The 20,767-nt window shown below is 43.3% G+C and overlaps 1 protein-coding gene across 4 annotated transcripts in view; it reads right to left on the bottom strand.

Annotated features, from left to right (window-relative positions):
* apaf1 (apoptotic peptidase activating factor 1) overlaps positions 1 to 20,767 on the bottom strand; it is a 272,699-nt gene that overhangs the window by 132,878 nt on the left and 119,054 nt on the right. For 3 of the 4 annotated variants that reach the window (XM_038811297.1, XM_038811298.1, XM_038811299.1), the window contains exons 12-17: positions 18,452 to 18,636; positions 14,233 to 14,359; positions 12,054 to 12,179; positions 11,763 to 11,888; positions 5,136 to 5,261; positions 835 to 993 (exon numbers count right to left, since the gene is read on the bottom strand). In XM_038811297.1, coding sequence (XP_038667225.1) covers positions 835 to 993; positions 5,136 to 5,261; positions 11,763 to 11,888; positions 12,054 to 12,179; positions 14,233 to 14,359; positions 18,452 to 18,636 — 849 coding nt within the window. Of the gene's footprint in view, positions 1 to 834; positions 994 to 5,135; positions 5,262 to 7,491; positions 7,517 to 11,762; positions 11,889 to 12,053; positions 12,180 to 14,232; positions 14,360 to 18,451; positions 18,637 to 20,767 lie in introns of those variants that run through there. The other variant, XM_038811300.1, reaches the window with a different exon arrangement.

Here is a 20,767-nt window from a genome sequence, read left to right as displayed (position 1 = left end):
TTTCAGATGCTAATTTGGACAGGGTAGAAGAAAATTGGGCGCATTATGTATTCTGACTGGAATGCTGGTTGCATTGAGGTGAGGCTGTGAAGTATTGGAGTGGGGTGGGATGGGGTGGAGGAGGAAAGAGGAAAAGAGGATTTAGCCCACCAGGTCAGCTTTGGAGTGTGTATTCACAATCCAGGTCTGGTTGGATACAATCTGCCCATTTTTCTCTCACCAATCCCCGCACATCGCAATATCTCACTGGCTGGTTGAATGTGTTTCAAAGCATTTCTCAGGAGTGCCCCTTGTCCAATCCATGTACAACTGGTCAGGAGTCACATGACAAGACAAAGCACAGGAGCATTCATGCAATGTTGGTTCCAAAACACCTAGAAATCAGACATGTGAATTCTGTTCATTTCATCATTTCTGAATTGTATGGAAGAAAAGAGCACAGCAACCAAATTTAAAGTGCAATCTTACAGCAAATTAGGTGAAGCACAACTATGAAGGGGTCAGAAAGAAAGCAATTAGGAAGAAAAATAATACCAGAGGAAACAGCGCAAGAAATGAGCTCAAATAAGAGGAATGTTTTGTAGCATAAAGTTAACAGAAAGAAAGGACTTTACTTCCCTTCATGACATATTGAGCAGCACACGTAACAGCAATATCTCAAACCCAATCCATTGGAATCCGTGAGAAACGTCACAAGAAATCCACTGTAAATTCTAATTGGTTTAAATTTAGTGAGAAGTATTTACATTTTTAAACAGCTATTTAAGCAGCAAATCCTAGTACAGTAAAAATCTGGTCACTCATTATTACCGTCAATAGTCAGAAAACACTTACAAAGATTATATTTTTGGCAGCTGTCATGATTTGAGTACCGTCAGATGACCACATGCAGCACTTCAACAGCACCTCCTCTTCATCATCATCATCTGGTTTCCAGACCTGTTCCTTTACATCAAAGCACTTCCACTCATTAGCAGAGGAAGTCTTCCATAGCTGCAGAAAAAAAAAACCATAAAACAGTACTGCTACAAAACAAGTGCAGCTAATTTCAGAATGAATCAACTTTCAAAGATGTTTTTAATACTTGAAAAGCCAGACTTGGAAGTGTATGTACATATGTGTGAAGAAACCCTTTGGAGATTCTGTAACTGGTTACATTCACGTCAGTTATTAGGAAAGTTGCTCGACTGAAAAGTGACCATGGCATCACATTATACCAGAACTCTTAAAACACAATGTGGCAAAACAGGGATTCTCTCCCTTGTCCACCATAACTTCATGGGAAAGATGCAGAAGCCGCTGGAAAATGACACACTCGTTGGACAAAAACAAACCTGTTGGACTTTAACCTGGTGCTGTAAGTCAGGAGTGTAATGGTATTTTCTCCACTTGCCTGGATGAGTGCAGTTCCAACAACATTCAAGCAGTTTGCCAAAGCCGCCTGCCTACTTGGCACCACCTTAAGCATATTTGTACTGTATGAGAAGAGAGTGCTGATTGGTTGGCAAGTGGATTGTTTTCTCTCAATATGTTTATTGAATATTTTAAAATTTATATACGAATACAAAAACACTACACAAAAACAAGAACAGCCCCCAAACCCCTACTCCTTCCACCCCCCCCCCCCCCCCAACAGCTGACTGCGATCAGCGTCTTAAAATACATAACCAAATGGTTGCCATCTTACATAGAACCTCCCAATCAACCCCCTCAGCATATATTTCTTCTCGGATGCAGGGTTTTTAGCGTAGCCACCACCACCGGGTTCCCCAAAGACTTCCTGGGGGAGAGCAGGGCCGTCAGCACCGCCCGCAATCCCGTCCCCTCACCAGACCTGACCTCCATCTTTACCCAAACTGACTACTGATTGCCCCACCAACCCAATACCTTCTCCGTATTTGCAGCCCAATAGTAATAAAGCAAAGCCCCCCCCCAACAGCGGGACCAACCTATCCGCAAACCTTTTATACAACTCCGGGAACCCAACCAGTCCCCTTCTGCATATTCCCAATTGCCTTCCTGACTTCCTCTGCTCCCAGCGGCTCCTCCAACCCCTTCCAGACCTCCTCCTCCACCCGTGGACACTCCTACCCGTCCGAAAAAAATCAACCACGTTTGAATTGAGGTTCTGAGATGTACAATGTAGTGCAAACACTATACCTACCCCTATCCCTCCCCTCAACGCCCCCCCCCCCCCCCCCCCATCAGAATGATTTCCCCTCAGCTGGCACCCCAGCAGCCTGAGCAGGTTCGGTAGGCCACAGCCCCTCCCCCATTCGCAAGCTAACCAAAGCTTGATAGCATGGGCACCATTCCACCACAGTCCCCTTCTCTCCACCCACCAACCCTGTCACCCGAAAAAAACCTCCAGCGAAGGGCCAGTCTCTGACTCCTGCCTCCTCCCTAGCTACCCTCCAAGAAAATAAGGGCATTAGAACAGCTAGACAACAAAAACATACAACTTTATCAAACCATTAGTCCCCCACCAGCCCCAATCCACCACCAACTCCAATGTCTCTCATCTGCCATGATCAGCCAAGGCACAATTCCTCTGCTTGGATGAATGCCTCTGCATCCTCCGCTGTCTCAAAATAAAAGGCTCTCCCATTGCAGGTGACCCTCAACTTCTTCGGGTAGACCATACTGAAGTACACTCCACTCTTACACAATGTTGCCTTGGCTTTATTGAAGGCATTTCTCCTTTTACCAAATCCACAGAGATCCTGGTAATTTTGAATCACAGTGCCTTCCCACTTCATTTCCCACGTCTGCTTGGCCCACCTCAACATCTTCTCCTTCACCTGGTAGTTATGAAAGCTCACGCTCACCGCCCTCGGAGACTCCTTAACCCATGGCTTCGGCCAGAGCGATCGGTGCCTCTATTTCAAGCTTCCATCTTGCCCATTTCAGCTTTAACTGAGGCGAGCTGGTCACTGCGCCTCGACAGTACCTCCTCCACTCCTTTCAATGTCTCACCCTGCTCTCGCACTGTCTCCGAATTTGTTCCGAGCAAGTCCTCCACCGAATGCTTGAGTGACTCCAGCATCTCCTTCCCTTACCTCTCAAAGTGTTTATTGAACTGCCTTTCGAACTCCACCGCCATCATCTCATTCAGTGTATCCACCTTTATATAGGCGGCCCCCCTCCCCCTCCATCTTCCCTGCCCACGCACCCTTCATTGTGCTCGAGCCTCCTAGCAGACTAGAGATGAAATCCTTCCTCCCCTGATTTTTCCCATGCTCTTGGCCAGCCTCCACTGACTACACTTAAGGGGGACAACTTTTCATGCAATTTTCCCAACAGAAAATGGGTGAAAATGACCTAAAGCTCAAGACTCTGGCGGGGCAACCCAATGTGTGACTCCCTCCTACATGCTGCCACCGGAAGCCTTGACGAGTGGATTCTGACATGAATTTCAGTGCCAGTGTGATGCTAGGTATGTAAGCTGTATACCCCAAAGATTGACGGATTGTATCAAACAGCATATCCCTTCAACTGTTTGCAATGCGCAAGGTACACACCACACCTGCGTTTGCTAAACTCAAAACATAATGTCTAACATCAGAGGTGATTTCACGATTGGATAACATTTGCTAAATAATCTTCAGTACGCTAACAATTACACGGACAACCAATTTAAGATAGTCAGCCTTGCAGCATTTGTGTGTACTATAAACTACATACATTGATAGACAGGGCGTGCTCTTTGCCGACAAAAAGAACATGTACACGCATTGCGCATGTTTCAGCTGAACAAGGTAACATAAATTCACTTTCTCATTACCCAGGCCACTATCATGACCAGAGGAAAGCAGCTTTGTTTAAATTTCAAACAAATGTTTGGCAATTAACTGTCAATCAACTGGTGCATTTTCCACGGCAACACCAATCAGAGTCTAATTGCCAACCGATCAGCACTCTCGTCTCATAAGTATAAATGTTTTTTCCCCTGACACTAATATTTTCTTGTGAATTTCCCTGATGAGTGCAAGCCAAAAGGTTTCAATCATCTCTTTTTTTTCAACAACACATTCCAAGCATGTGACCTTCGCCAGAAAGGTTGAAGGCTGCAGATACATGGGAACACCACAACTTGAAAATTCCCCATCAAACCACATAGCATCCTGACTTGGAACTACATTGCTGTTCCTTCACTGTTGCTGGATCATTATCCTGTATTTTTCTGCCTAAAGCACTGTGGGTACCGACAACAGATGCACTGCGTGATTTGAAAATGTGGCTCACTACAAACTTCTCAAGGGCAATTAGGGATGAGCAACAATGGTCTAGTCAGCGATGTCCATGTCTAGTGAAAGCATTTTTTTTTTTTTTAATTACTCGTAGACTAGTAAAGAGTAGCCAATGGTCCACAACCAATGGGATGTGGAGCTCCAGAAATCCATAACAAGAGAATAAGAGATCTCGAGAAGTAACGTAGTGAGCCAGTGGAATCAGGGAAGGGAGGAGCAGAAGCTGGGTAAGAGTAATGGAAAACATAGCTCTAAAATAAAACTTGGTCTTAGACTTACCAACAGGAAACAGGCCCAGACAAGCCGAGAAAAAATATTTAAACTAAAATATTTTGCTGCAGCACCACCTAGTGAAAAAAACCTGGGAAATCGAGCTTTGAAATGCAGCAGCACCAAGTAATGTTAGGAAGAATAGACGCTTAATGCCAAACATACACACAGTTAAGTCAATACATTTAGGCATGAATTTGATGCAGCAAACACAAAATCTATGTTAGACGTAGTCTTTACTGCCATTGTTATTCGTACTTTAACACCTCCTCTGCCACTCATGGAATTTTGTTACCCGACTTGGCAACCTTTCCTGAGGAACGGTACCATTTAATAATAATGGCATTAATTTTTTCTCAATTCGTGACAAAGCATAATCAAAGTCCAAATCTAAAATCAGCATATCCACATTATTACATCCAGACTTAATGGTATAAGGATTAAGGCACACTAAGCATATGTACAGTTCTAATTTCTACTCTCCTGCACGCTAACTACATTCAATTATTTTTTAAAGGGTTGAAATGAAAGAGTGCACTGCCGTTCCAATAAAGGCTGCAAATGTACAGTATAAAATGCAGCTGTAACTGTTAAAGAGCCTACGATCATGCATACCTTCACTGTTCCATCATTAGAGCAGCTGGCTAGATATTGGTCATCAGGTGAAAAACTGCAATGGTTCACATAACCTCTGTGGCCAAACAGAGTGTTCCGACAGCCACTCTTTTTCAGGTCCCATGTCTATGAAATACAGAAGAGAAGGTTAGATTAGGTTGAAAGAAAATATAGTTCACATTTTAGCATTACATCAAAAGCATTTTACCCTCCATCCTATTTCTCAACTTGAAATAGTTTAAAGTCGCGGTACAAATTAATTCTAGACAAGAGTGAATATTTTGTGGTGTCCCGGCCAGGGGTGGGGCTAAGGCCATTCCGTAGGGCAGGGACTCACTTTAGATACCTGGGGGTGCAGGTTTCTCAGGATTGGGGCTGGGAGGGGGGGGGGGGGGGGGGGGTTAGAGGGGGTTCCATACATTTCTAGTTTGGTGGGGAAGGTGAAAGCTGATCTGGCAAGGAGGGATGGTCTTCCCACTGCCACTGTCGGGTCTGGTACAGGCAGTTAAAATGAAAGTGTTGCCACGATTCCTGTTTATTTTCAAATGCCTGCCAATTTTCCTGCCAAAAACATTTTTTAGAGAGATTGAAGGGATGATTACCTCGTTCAGGTGGCCAGAATTAGAAAGGTGCTACTACAGAGAGGAAGGCAGGCAGGAGGTTTGGGTCTTCCGAACCTGATGTATTATTACTGGGCAGCGAATGTGGAGAAGGTGTGGAGATGGGTCAGAGGGATTGATTCCCAATGGGTCAGAATGGAGAAGTGTTTGTGCAGGTGGTCGGGATTGAAGGCGCTAGCAACAGCGCCGCTCCCCTTGGCCCGGGGAGATACTCAGGGAGTCCGGTAGTAATAGCTTCGCTGAGAATTTGAGTTTCACCAGCACTTCAGGTTGGGGGCAGGGTCAAGGGAAATGCCGATTCGGGGGAACCATAGATCTGAGCCAGGGAAGTGGGATGGAAAGTTTCGGAGATGGGAGGAGAAAGGAATTAGGACACTAAAAGATTTGTTTCCTGGGGGTCGGTTTGCGGGATTGAAGGAGCTGGGAGCGAAGTATGGGCCGGAGCAGGGGGAAATATTTAGATACATCCCGGTTCAAGACTTTGCCAGAGAGGAGATACAGAGCTTCCCAGTAGAGCCGGCTTCCACATTGCTGGAGGAGGTGCTGACGACAGTGGGACTGGAGTAGGGGTAGTATAGGTGGTTTACGGGGCTATTTTGGAAGAGGAGAAGGTGCCGCTAGAAGGGATCAAGGCAAAGTGGTAACAAGAGTTGGGAGAGGGTATGGGTTCTGGTTTCAGGTGCTCCGGAGGATGAACTCCTCCATAATGTGCGGGAGATTGCGTTGGCGGGGGGGGGGGGGGGGGGGGGGGGGGGGGGGGGGGGGGGGGGGGGGGGGGGGGGGGGGGGGGGGGGGGGACAAACCACATTCATGTGTTTTGGTCCTGTCCAAAACTGGAGGATTACTGGAAGGAGGTTTTTAGGGTAATCTCTCAAGTGGTGCATGTGAAACTGGATCCGGGCCCTCGGAAGGCCATATTCGGGGTGATGGACCAGCCAGGGTTGGAAATGGGTGCGGAGACAGATGTTGTAGCCTTCACCTCATTGATCGCTGAAATTCTTGACTCTTAAGAAGGTCAAATTTGAACTGAGGGGAAGAATGGCGGGTTTCTACAACTCATGGGCGTTATTCATTATGCACTTTCGAGAATTGGATTACATCGAACATGGGGGAGGGGGGGAAGGGGACTGTATGTGATAATGGGTGATTTCTGATTCCTTTTTGTCATTTGTCTATGTTAACATGCGGGCTAATGTCTGGGGTCTGGTGGGAGGATGGGATCGTTGTTATTGATATGGGGATTGACATTGCATTTGTTACTGATTATTGTTTATTGTTGGGTGTAAATTTGGTAGAAAATGTGAACAAGGGGGAGAATAAAAATACTTAAAGAAAATAAATAGTTTAGAGTCAGGTGTGTAGAAATCGTGGGCTGAATTTCAAGAAAATCTATTACTGCACAATACTGGCCCTCACTAAAATAGCTTTTGGGAACAAAGATGCAAGTGCAGCATGCTTTATAAGTTCACAAGGCAAAAACTAAAGTGATCTGCAAAATGCTCAGCAACTTGTAAGACATAAAACATCAAAATCTAAAATTTTAATTTTTAAAAAAAATTCATGTGATAATACCACTGGAAACCAAATTTGCTTTACATTCACTAGATTATATGAAAGGCTGCAAAAAGCATGTGCATTGCATGGTAGTAAGAATCCAGCTATCTCATCACCACAAATAGCTTGCAACTGTGAAACATCATCGTGCACTTGAGCACAAATAGTGATGCAGGACGTACCTGATGATGTTAACTTCACGAAAAGCTAATGCAGCAACAAAAATGAAGCATTTTAAATGCATACTACTAAAAACCTAATTTGTATGTGTACACAGAAAATAGTTCTGAATCAATTAAAGGCACGTTTACAGCAGTGTCTTTATCCATTTAGTCAAAGTTTTTCCATTACTCCAATCCATTTTTAAACATATCTACATAAACTCCTGAAGTATCCATCATATTGGTTTAACATTCATACCTGTTATATTGTAGGAAGCACATCGACAGACAATATAAAATAAGGGGTACAATTCTTAAGTGGGTGCAGGAGCAGAGGGACCTGGATGTACACATACTTAAATACTTAGTATGTACACATACTAGTGGGCAGCATGGTAGCATTGTAGATAGCATAACTGCGTCACAGCTCCAGGGTCCCAGGTTCGATTCCAGCTTGGGTCACTGTCTGTGCGGAGTCTGCACATCCTCATGATGTGTGCGTGGGTTTCCTCAGGGTGCTCCGGTTTCCTCCCACAGTCCAAAGATGTGCAGGTTAGGTGGATTGGCCATGATAAATTGTCCTTAGTGTCCAAAATTGCCCTTAGTGTTGGGTGGAGTTACTGGGTTATGGAGATAGGGTGGAGGTGTTGACCTTGGGTAGGGTGCTCTTTCCAGGAGCCGGTGCAGACTCGATGGGCTGAATGGCCTCCTTCTGCACTGTAAATTCTATGATTGAACTTTAACCTGGTGTTGTAAGACTTCTTACTAAATAATTGAAGGTAGCAGGACAGGTGGAGAGAGTAGTTAATAAAGTATACAGCATCTTGGGCTTTATTAATAGGGACATAGGATGCAAGAGCAAGGAGGTTATGCTGAACTTATATAAGACACTAGTTGGACCTCAATTGGCGTATTGTGTAGAGTTCTGGGCAACACGCCACAGGATGGATGTGAACAATTTGGAGGGAGTGCTGAAGAGCTTTACAATGAATGCTTCCAGGGATGAGAAACCTCAATTACGAAGTTAGATTGGCGAGGTTGGGGCTGGTCTCCTTGGAGAGAAGACAAATAAGCGGTTCAAAATCATGAGGGAGTTGGACAGATTATTTGAATATAAACAATGTGTAAGGATATGGGGAAAAAATGGTTCCAAGTCATAATGTTAATTTGGAGAGCAGCTGTAGACATGATGGACTAGATGGCCTCATTCTGCACTGTAACAATTCTGTGATCCTGTGAATTGATAACCAGGTGAAAACATAAATACTTGTACAACAATGACCAATAAATACTAGTCAACGTGACTTTGCACAGGAAGATGTTTTCTGAAATGTCTCGGGTTCCTTTGAGGAAACAATATTCCAAGGGGACAAGAGAAACCCAGAATCACAGACTTATTGCAGCGTAGGAGACTATTTGACCCATCATGTCTGTACCAGCTCTCCAAATGAACGTCATGGCTCAGTGCCTTGCCTTTTCCCTGTAGCTCTGCACATTGTTTCTATTCAAATAATCATCTAATGTTCTTTTAACTGCCTTGATTGAACCTGGCTCCCCCACACTTCTAGGAAGTGCATTCCAGACCCGAACCACTTGTAGTGGGGAAAAGTTTTCCCTCACACCACATTTGCTTCTTTTGAAAATCTCTGTAGAGCTGTGCCCTCTCGTTCTTGGTCCTTTTACGAGTGGGAACAGTTTATTTCTATCTACTCTGTCCAGCCCCTTCATGAATTTGAATGTAACCCATATGATGTGCTGCACTTGTTTCTCCAAAATCCTCCGGTAAAAGCCTAGGCTGAAGCTGAAAGCAGTGGAAAGTCGAGGCAAACGTTGGATGTGGATAAGCAATCAACCAAAGGAAAGAACTCTGCAGGTACTTTAGTTTGTGCATTGATGGGCGAGTACCGAGTGGTGTGCCTCTGTTTCGAATAGAGGGCCTCTGTCGGTCCTAACCAATATCAGTGACTTAGGTATAGAAGCCCAATACAAGCTCTTCATGTTTCCAGGAAATACTAAACTGGATTACTAACAACCTGAATTTATATAGCACAATTAATGTAGGAAAATATCCCAAGGCACTTCAGAGAAGTGAACTCAGTCAGAAACAGGCTACAAATGATGTAAGAGGCATCAGGCAGGGTGATTAAAAGCCTGGTCAATGATGTTGGCGTTAGGGAGAACATTACAGAAGGGAAAGGACATGGAAAGGGAGAAGGTTCAAGAAGACAGTGTTCTTGATTAATAAGGAGATTTTTTGATTAACAAGGGGATCGGGGAGAGAAGGCAGGAGTTTAGAGATGAAAACATATCAGCCAGGATCAAATGGCAGAGCAGATCTGATGGGCCAAATGGCATACCTCTGCTCCTATATCTTATGGTTTAAGAGAATTCCAGAACAAGGGGTTTTGTTTAAAGGCACAGCCATCAATGTTAAGGTGATGGGAGAGATACATAAAATCTCAAGAGTTAGATCAAGAGGGTTCAGAAGGGGGGTTGCACAGCTGGAGGAGGTTCCTGGAATAATAATAATCTTTATTTGTGTCACAAGTAGGCTTACATTAACACTGCAAAGAAGTTACTGTGAAAATCCCCCAGTCACCACACTCCGGCGCCTGTTCGGATACACTGAGGGAGAGTTTAGAATGTCCAATTTACCTAATTGCACGTCTTTCAGAACATGTGGGAGGAAACTGGAACGCCCAAAAAAAACCACGCAGACACGGGGAGAACTTGCAGACTCTGCACGGTTAGTGACTCAAGCCAGGAATCAAACCCAGGTCCCAAGCGCTGTGAAGCAACAGTGCGAACCACTGTGCTACCATGCGCCCCAGGGAGGGGTTCAAGACAATAAATGGGTCTAAACATCAACATTTTGAAATGGAATTTTTGCAAGAGCCAACCACATTCGGAAGGATAGGGGTGATGGGTGAGCAGCAGACAATGCAGCCTAGGATTTGGCAGCAGCGCTTTGGATGAGCTGGCAGTTACAGTAGATGCAGGATGGGAGACAAGTGAGCATTGGAATGATCAAGTGAAGGTGGCAAAACAGCAAAGTAACTAGAGGAGCAAAAGCTTGGTGTTGGTAAATTCTGCAAATCTAGTGGCAGATTCAATAGTTTCAAGCAATTATTAAGTGACAGTAAATACCACACATCATGAGGACACGATGGATTTTGTAAAGATAACTAAAGATGTACCAGAAAGTGATATGGGTGTTAGCAATGAATTTGCCAAATCACTGGGGGACAGCTATAAACAAGTACAATGCTTATGTACAAATCAGAAGATGGCATGCAAAAAAACTGCAGTGTGCTGTCGGACTCTCCTTTGAGTTCATCCATTTAGTTCTGGAAACATGCAAAACGTGGTGCAAATTTGCTGTTATGAAAATTTTGCAATTTTTCTTACTTCTTTCACAGGATGTGGGCGACGTAACTGGCAGCTAAAAGTCAGAAATGTGGCTGACTTTTAGCTGGTCTAGCAAGCCAGCCAATTCCAGGGCACTTGGGGATGGGCAGCAAATGCCGGCCTTGCTCGTGATGCCCACATCCCATGAAAGAATAAAGAAAATGAAAAAGAAAATACTTTGAAAACCCAAAAACCTCATTTGGATATTATTATTTGCTTTTCATTGAATCACAGAATAATTTCACATGTTTCCAGTATCAGAGTGTGGACCATCTACCATATAATTCCACAGAGTCATTGAATGGTGAATTAAAGAATACCATATATTAATGCTACTGCTTTTAAAACAGTTCATATATTCTGAAATCCTGGTTGTGGTTTTTTTTAAAAAAACATATCCTGAAATGTTTTTCTACTTCTAGAACATTACAGCTATATATAGATGAAGCTGAATAGTTATAGCCTGTGTGCATTGATCTGATGATTTGTTGCTTGACAATCTCAGAAAGTATAGGAAAATAGGGTGGATGCTGCATGGCCTGTAAACCATAGAATAGGATTAGGTACTTCTTTTGGAACCAGGATATGTTATCATGTACCTGCCAGTAAATAGAGCGTAGGTTTTCAGTCAAAATAAACTTAGCCTGCTCATGACACATACTGTCCAGCAATGACCATAAATTGAGTGTTGGGGCAAAGGTCCAATCAAGCTACATCCTAGCAAGAGAAATAGATTACGCATTGCATGTTAAACACACTCATTATTACAAAATAGCACTTTGTTCGATTTACTATGAAGTACTGTCACAGCAGCTGCACGAGCATTTACAACAGCTATTAATCTTCAGAGTAAAACAAACCAAGCCCAAAGATAACTCACTTACTTTCAAAAATGTGTCATTGGAGCAGGTTGCCAACAGAATTTGTGAATGCGAAAAACGACAATAATTGACTTGTTCACTATGCTCATTGTACTCCTGAAATAATTGCCCAGTTAACGCATTCCAGACCTAAAGAGAAATAATTGTCATTAGCTACTAGGTAGAGAAGGCCATTGTCATTAATGCAGGGCTATTAAGCAACGTACTTGCAAAACAACGCACTGCAAATGGTTTCTAGATATGAAAGCGTGACTGAGAAGAACAAATCTTCCATTTCGGCTGATTGTCTCATACCTTAACTTTTGCATCTGACGAGCACGTGGCTATGAACTTGTCGTCTGGTGAAAATGCACAGCACAGAACTTCATCATCATGTGCAACGACTTCCAAAAGCTTCTCGCCAGTTTCACTTTTAAAAACCTATATCAAACACAATTAAATTAGTCACTTTGTGGAACCATTATTGGCTTTAAAATCAGTTAAACATTCTTAAACACGTTCCTAGAAAAACACACGCACACACACTTTTCAATCAGGTTCAGCTGAGAAGAGATTTACCGTATATACTCGCGTAACCTTCGATCTCGCGTATCATGCGACCCCTAAATTTTCAGGCCCAAAAACATGCTTTTATGGTATACCTCATGTATCATGCGAGTCACTTTTTTGACATGATAGCTGAAACTCAGGTAAGCTTTCCGCCTAAAACCGCCGAATGAGAAACAGCTGTTTTGCTGTTTGTAATCACGGAACTAAACCCGATAATAAACAGTCACGGTACCTAACAGGTGACACTATCGACCCTTAGCAAAAATGGAGAAAAGATCAGCGAAGAAATATACAGCCAAATGGAAACTGCAAGTTGTTGCCGAAGCGGAACAAAGCAACAATGTTAAAGCTGGAAACCTGTTTGGTGTCGGAGAAAGCTGTGTCCGAAACTGGAGAAAGCAAAAAGAACAATTGATGGCAAGTCCTTCAATTCAAAGCTTTATTTGACGATGACGATGACAATGAAAGCGAATTCGAAGGATTTTAGTTTACCTGCATTAGCTTGTTTTAATGATGTTTTTACATTTCAATAAATGTTAAATAACCAATGTTTTCCTGTTTCATATATCATTATGTTCAAAAATAAATACCTGTATAACAGTTTCATTGACTACTGGATGTTATTTGACTTATCTTGGCCAGCACTTCACACCCGCAATTTTTGTATCTCGCGTATCATGCGACCCTCGAAATTTAGGCCAGCATTTTAGACCCGCGATTTTTGTACCTCGCGTATCATGCGACCCCCGAAATTTAGGCTTCAAATTAGGTGCTCAAAAGTCGCATGTTACGCGAGTATATACGGTATATTCCTTGGCTCAATTAACACTTTGGAGTTTTCAAGGAGCAATATACTAAATGGTATGCTGCAGAAAGTCTACATTACATTTCATACAGATGCTTATCATACAGTTCTGGAGAGAAATAATTTCATCGTCACTTCTGCATTGAGGCACAATTTGAATTTTAAAATTAACAAATGAAACTCAGCAGTGGGTTTGGCAGTAATCAATGGGAATTGGTATCTTTGTCCTATAGATGTGCAATTGCATAGCAGTTGGATTAGTAACAAGAGGCCTGGACTAATAATTCAGAGAACAGTAGTTAAAATGGCATCTATTTCAAAATTTGTATTCCATTTTTTTTTAAAACTGGGAATAGAAAATTGGCACCAGTAAAGGTGATGCTGGATAAAACTCCAACCACTGCCCTTGCATACCATAGGGAAAGAAATCTGATGCCTTTGCCAGCCTGGTCTGTACGTGACTCAATTCCCACAGCATTATGGTTGACTCTCAATTGTCTCTCAAGTGGCCGAAGCAAGCTTGTGTGGCAAAATAAAACGTGAACTTTTAAAGCTTGGTTTCTATATTTCACACTGACTGCGGAGGAGGCAAATTCCAAGTGGTGAGAAATTATTATTGCTCTAAGTTTAGTTTGGGCGACAACATTTACGTCACAAGCTGTTTCCCAGGTTGGCTTTCAGGCTGTTTTAAGCTTCCACCTCTGCTTGTTCCAATACAGCCTCGCCAGAACACTCACCATCACTGATGTCACAAGGGCTGTTCAATACCAAAGGGACACCCAACTCAATAGGTTTCTGTGTGTTTTTAAGTGTTGAATGGGGAAGTACATCAAATAAAAAAACATTCCCGCTGAGCTTTCCTCCCCTTTCAAAAAAATTGTAAGACATGTTTCAGGTCAAAGATAATAATAAAGGGGTTTCATCGAGCACTTTAACTGCGAGAGGTGATACAGATTAAACAACACAAAATAACATATGGCATGATGTTTGGAAATCAGAGATACTTAAAAAATCATTAAAATATTAACATTTTGTCCCTTATTTTTTCGGGCACAACAGGTGGATAAAGCAGAATGGATGACATAATTACATCTTGCAATTTTAATAGCAGTTATTTACCTGTAAGGTTTTATCTGCACCACAAGAAGCTATCTTCAGTCCGTTATAAGAAAAGCAAGCATGGAAAACAGCATCACTGTGAGGTCGAACAACAAGGCGAGACAAATTCTGCAAGGTCTTCTTGTTCCTATTGTTTGGAAATGTTTATTAACTTAAAGCCATGAAATTTTTGGAAACATGTTATCCTAGCGATTTCTAAAGACGACAAAGTTGAGAATAACCAACTCAGTTAGACAGAACAAATGCACTGAATGTGGTGAGCTTTCAAAGGATGGAGGATACTATAAAGAACAACGAGAGAGAGAGAGGAAAAAAAGAGAGATCCAAAAGGAAAGCAAGGTACATAAATGCTGGAAATGTGAAATAGACTCAGCAGCGCAGGCAGCATGAGTGGAGAGAAGCAAAAGTTAATATTTCAAAGTGCTGATCTTTAATTGGAACTGGAAAGTAAGACATATTAACAGGTTTTCAAGCAAGTACAGAGGCAGGGAGAGGGAAGATGGGAAAACAAAAAGGTCTGTGATGGAATAGAAGGAAGAGATTAACTGACACAAAGGATGATGCTGCAAGGCAAAAGTGGATGATAATGGGCAAGTTAAGAAATGAAAGATGGGTCTTGAGGTCCTGTTAATGGAGAAAGCAGAATCATTACCAAACAAAGCAAAAAACACACACAAAAAAAACGGGGCAGAGGATATGATGAGAGTTGCGGAGCGTGGAGTCAAGGCTATTGAAGATTTTGCCACGAAAGAAAGTTTCTCAAGGTTGCTTGTGTGTGCGGGTGGAGGATGGGTGGCGGTAGTGGTAGCTTCTTGCATAAGAGTTGGGGAATCGGGTAGGCAAATAGAATTAAGTTCCCCTCAGAAACGGAACTCTTCCCCAAAATTGAGGACCCCGGGGAAGAAATCCTGACCTACGAGAGCAGCCTACTAATCAGGCTGGCAGCTCTCCATTGTCATCAGCACCGCCAGAAAAAGTGGCAATTGCCGGTAATGCATTTTGGAAGGTCTAATACAGGTAGGGAATATACAGTGAACGGTAGACCCCTCAAGAGTATTGACAGTCAGAGAGATCTAGGTGTATAGGTCCACAGGTCACTGAAAGGGGCAATACAGGTGGAGAAGGTAGTCAATAAGGCATACGACATGCTTGCCTTCATTGGCCGGGGATTGAGTATAAAAATTGGCAAGTCATGTTGCAATTGTGAGGCCACACTTGGAGTATAGTGTTCAATTGCAGTCGCCACACTACCAGAAGGATGTGGAGGCTTTAGAGAGGGTGCAGAAGAGATTTGCCAGGATGTTGCCTGGTATGGAGGGCATTAGCTATGAGGAGAGGTTAAATAAACTCAGTTTGTTCTCACTGGAGAGATGGAGATTGAGGGGTGACCTGATAGAGGTCGACAAAATTATGAGGGGCATAGGCAGGATGGATAGTCAGAGACTTTTTCCCAGGGTAGAGGGATCAATTACTAGGGGGCATAGGTTTAAGGTGCGAGGGGCAAGAGTTTAGAGGAGATGTATGAGGCAAGTTTTTTTACACAGAGGGTATTGGGTGCCTGGAACTCACTGCCGGAGGTGGTGGTGGAAGCAGGGACGATAGTAACGTTTAAGGGGCACCTTGACAAATACATGAATAGGATGGGAATAGAGGGATACGGACCCTGGAAGTGTAAAAGATTTTAGTTTAGACGGGCAGCATGGTCGACGCAGGCTTGGAGGGCCGAAGGGCCTGTTCCTGTGCTGTACTTTTCTTTGTTCTTTGTTCTAATGCTCCTATCAAAGATCCAGATTCAAGGAGGTCACAGGTGAGTGAGGATGGCTTGTGTGTCACAGGAGTGGGGACATGGAGGTCAGAGAGGGGGGGGGTAGTGGTTTTCGGAGGCCCATCCACTTCACGATTGCCTCTAGGAAGCCACTAGCAAACCTGACGGGGAGAACTGTGAGGCTTCCATTTAATCTCTGAATCAACACTAATTTGTGGTTGGTTCAGGGATAATTAGTGCAGTTGGCTCACTAATGAGCCTAGTTGGCATCCCAATACAATGGATAGGATTCCTGCATCAAGCCCTTCCTGTCCCCAACTCAACTGGGGACAGATTCTGGCCTCCACATTGGCAGACTCAAACAAATTTCAACAAGTGAAGCAGAAAAGGTCAGAAAATGGAAGAGTATGGTGTTAAAATGATGGGTTGGAAGAAATCACAGAGATAGGCAGGGGAAAAGCCATGATCAATTTGTAGATGTCATGGAGGAGAGAGGCTAATTGAGGTCAGCAAGAAGGGACAATCGGGAGCAAGATTTAGTGTGGGGCACTACAAAAGCAGCAGGGGTTTAGGATGAGTAGGAGTTTCAGAATCTAGCAAAGAAAACATGGTAGAAGTCAAGCCTTGACCAAAGTGGTCCCAACTTGCTGGCAGGGCAAAAAAAAGGACTGGAGAGTTTCAGAAAGTGAGCACAGGGCCAAGGACAGAGGGCATCGAGTGGGAGGGGACAGAAAATTGAGGTGGAATGCACCAGAGAGTTCAGGTTCACACAAGTGAACTGAAGTTCCTTATCACATTACGTGTGTACGCAGACGCACCCACATAAACACTGCAGCAGAGAAAACAAACGATTCACCCTAACCAGTCTGCTTTGGTGTTAAACCTACAAATATGCAGTAGTAATCTCATACTCAGTTTCCAAATCCCTTTTTTCTCCCTTTTCAATCACCTATCTAACCAATGCTTAATGCTAACAATGGTCTCTCTTTCAATCACCAAATGTTTCTATGCTCCAAGGAAACAAATCATGTAGTTTCAAATCATATGTTCCTAAAGCACTGCAGTTCACATCATAGAATTTATTTCTGGAAGCTTCTTTTCACTGTGATATCAACAAATGTAAGGGGTGTCAAGAAATCCTGTTTTAGCAAACTCCTGATAACATCTGAACACTCCATGTGTTACTGGGCTGACCCCCTCCTTAAATCTATATTAAATTAGCTCCAAATTAAATGTTTTTACCTTAAATTGAATGACATTACCTTACATTAAAGACTGTCCCAAAACATTACCATCTTATAAATCTCATAATTGTAACAACATTTTAGAATCCATAGAATCCCTCCATCGAGACCAGCCGAAAGAGCACACTACCTAGACCAGGGGTGGGCAAACTACGGCCCGACAAAGGTCTTTATGCGGCCCACCAAGTCATTAAAAAAAAATGTTAAAAAAAATTTTTAAGGTTGGGTTACTTACTGGTATAGGATGGATACGTTGACTTGAGTAGGGTGATCATTGCTCGGCACAACGTCGAGGGCCGAAGGGCCTGTTCTGTGCTGTACTGTTCTATGTTCTATATGAGGCGCCCAGAATCATAACCGGGTGAAGTAATTATTTTACTTAATATACTATGCGGCCCTTTAAAATTGTGAATTTCTGAATGTGGCCCTTGCAAGGAAAAGTTTGCCCACCCCTGACCTAGACCCACCCCCCCCCGCCCTATCCCTGTAACCATGCACATTGATCATGGCCAATCCACCTAACCTGCACACCTTTGGACACTAAGGGGAAACCTAGCTTAGCCAATATACCTAACCTACACACATTTGGACTGTGGGAGGAAACCAGGGCACCCACAGGAAACCCATGGGGAAAACATGCAAACTCCAGACAGTCACCCAAGGCCAGAATGGAACACAGGTCTCTGGCACTGTGAGGCAACAATGACACCCCGGCAATTTATAATACAGAAATAACAGAAGCAGTCCACAGTATTTCAAACTTCCAATCCACAAAATAAAAAGGCACTTCCATCTCGAGCGGTGACAAATTGTGGGTTTTGGGAGAGGTCAGGGGACTGCATGTACTAACATACTCAGCATGTTTTTCTAAATAAAATCTTCTCTACATAGATAAGACTAACTGACCCTTCTATTCAGGGGGGAAAATAAGTGATGCAAACATTTCTGCTACAACATTATTTTGCAGTTGTTTTCATCATTAGGTAAGATAAGAATAACTCAACATGGAATTATATAAATTGCTGGCAAACAAACTGGGATGGAATTGAAGCTTTCAGCGGATAGACCAAATAAGGGAAGAAAACATATGTAAATTAAGTTACAAAGTCAATTAACTTCAATTACTTTTGCAGAATATATAGAGGACAAATTACAATAATATTTGCTCAATTAAGCTTTTGTTCACATTATGTAGACTTTGGATACTAACATCCATTCCAAGTATACAGCTCCATTTTTGGCTCGTTCCTCAGCCTGCAGGTTTGCCTGCCGATACACTTCAGAGGAATCCGGCTGACAAAGGCCCAACTGCACAATATCTGGGAAGGGTTTCTGCACAAGGAGGTGGCCTTTCAAAGACAAGAATTCTTGAAAATCCTCCCGCACTGTGCTGTTCTGCAAAGGAAATGGTGCACACCTTTATTTATATATAAAAACAATATATATATATATATATATATATATAAAATCATATAATAAAAATAAAATACTGCAGATGCTGGAAACGTGAAATAAAAACAGATAATGCTGGATAAACCAGCTGGTCTGGCAGAATGCGTAGAGAGAAACAGAGCTATCATTTTGATCGAAACATTAAGTTTCTCTCTCCACAGATGCTGACAGACACGGTTTACCCAGCATTTTCTATTTTTATTACAATAAACATTATGAGTTCCGAAGGATGTCAGATTAAAATGCTCTGCATTGTGAATCTTAATTCCCAAATTCAACCAAAAATATTGTCTATCAGTTGAAATACCGTCATCTAATTGACCTGGATTTTGACTAATTGACTAAAAGTGACAGTGAAACCATCAGCATTCACCGTTATTACTCCTCACAGTCTTGCACTTTCTTCTTCAGTTGCTTGTGGGGGTCTCCAATTTTCAATTGTCTAGCATCACAATTCTCTTTCACATCCCTCCAGCAAGTTCTCACGCGGTGGAATATGACCAATCCTACTTTGTTGCATTTGCTCGATGGTATGCACCACCGACCTTTGCTCGACGGTATGCACCACCGACCTTTGCTCGACGGTATGCACCACCGACCTTTGCTCGATGGTATGCACCACCGACCTTTGCTCGACGGTATGCACCATCGACCTTTGCTCGATGGTATGCACCACCGACCTTTGCTCGATGGTATGCACCACCGACCTTTGCTCGATGGTATGCACCACCGACCTTTGCTCGATGGTATGCACCACCGACCTTTGCTCGATGGTATGCACCACCGACCTTTCCTCGATGGTATGCACCATCGACCTTTGCTCGATGGTATGCCCACCATCGACCTTTGCTCGATGGTATGCACCATCGACCTTTGCTCGATGGTATGCACCATCGACCTTTCCTCGATGGTATGCACCATCGACCTTTGCTCGATGGTATGCTCACCATCGACCTTTGCTCGATGGTATGCCCACCATCGACCTTTGCTCGATGGTATGCACCATCGACCTTTGCTCGATGGTATGCACCATCGACCTTTGCTCGATGGTATGCACCATCGACCTTGGCTCGATGGTATGCACCATCGACCTTTGCTCGATGGTATGCCCACCATCGACCTTTGCTCGATGGTATGCACCATCGACCTTTGCTCGATGGTATGCACCATCGACCTTTGCTCGATGGTATGCACCATCGACCTTTCCTCGATGGTATGCACCATCGATCTTCCCTCGATGGTATGCCCACCATCGACCTTTGCTCGATGGTATGCCCACCATCGACCTTTGCTCGATGGTATGCCCACCATCGACCTTTGCTCGATGGTATGCACCATCGATCTTCCCTCGATGGTATGTGCCATCAATCTTTCCTTGATGGTATGCGCCATCAATCTTTCCTTGATGGTATGCAGCATCGATCTGTCCTTGATGGTATGCACCATCGATTTTTCCTTGAAGTTAGTCATCAGCGATCTTTAGTTCTTCACCATCCTGAGAACTTCCTCATTGCTCTCGTGTTTCCTCCCAAAGACCTGCCCCATCCTTCTCCAGAACCACATTTCACAACTTTCTAGCCTTTGGATTTCAGCTTTCCTCAAGATCCATTTTTCAGCCCTGAACAGCAAGATACTGCAAATTATAGTCTTGATAATTGTTTTCTCAAGACTGCGATTCATTCCTATGCTGAACAATTCTTTATGTTTGGAAAACGCTATTTCAGCTCTGAATTATTTATGGCAGCAACCACTTATGACAAGATGTTTCCCAGATACATAAATTATGATACCTATTTCAGCTGGTCATTTGCCTTGATCTCTTGCTTTCCCACCATTATCTCTTCCAATCTTCAAGGCAGCACGGTGACACAGTGGTTAGCACTGCTGCCTCACGGCGCCGAGGTCCCAGATTCGACCCCGACTCTGAGTCACTGTCTGCGTGGAGTTTGCACATTCTCCCTGTGTTTGCATGGGTTTCGCCCCCACAACCCAAAAAGATGTGCAGGATAGGTGGATTGGCCACGCTAAATTGCCCCTTAATTGGAAAAAATTAATTGGGTATTCAAAAAAAAAA

Source organism: Scyliorhinus canicula, chromosome 11, assembly GCF_902713615.1.
Source record: "Scyliorhinus canicula chromosome 11, sScyCan1.1, whole genome shotgun sequence".
NCBI lineage: Eukaryota > Metazoa > Chordata > Chondrichthyes > Carcharhiniformes > Scyliorhinidae > Scyliorhinus > Scyliorhinus canicula.
The sequence above is the reverse complement of the archived record's forward strand: the minus strand, read 5'-3'. Positions and strand labels throughout refer to the sequence as shown.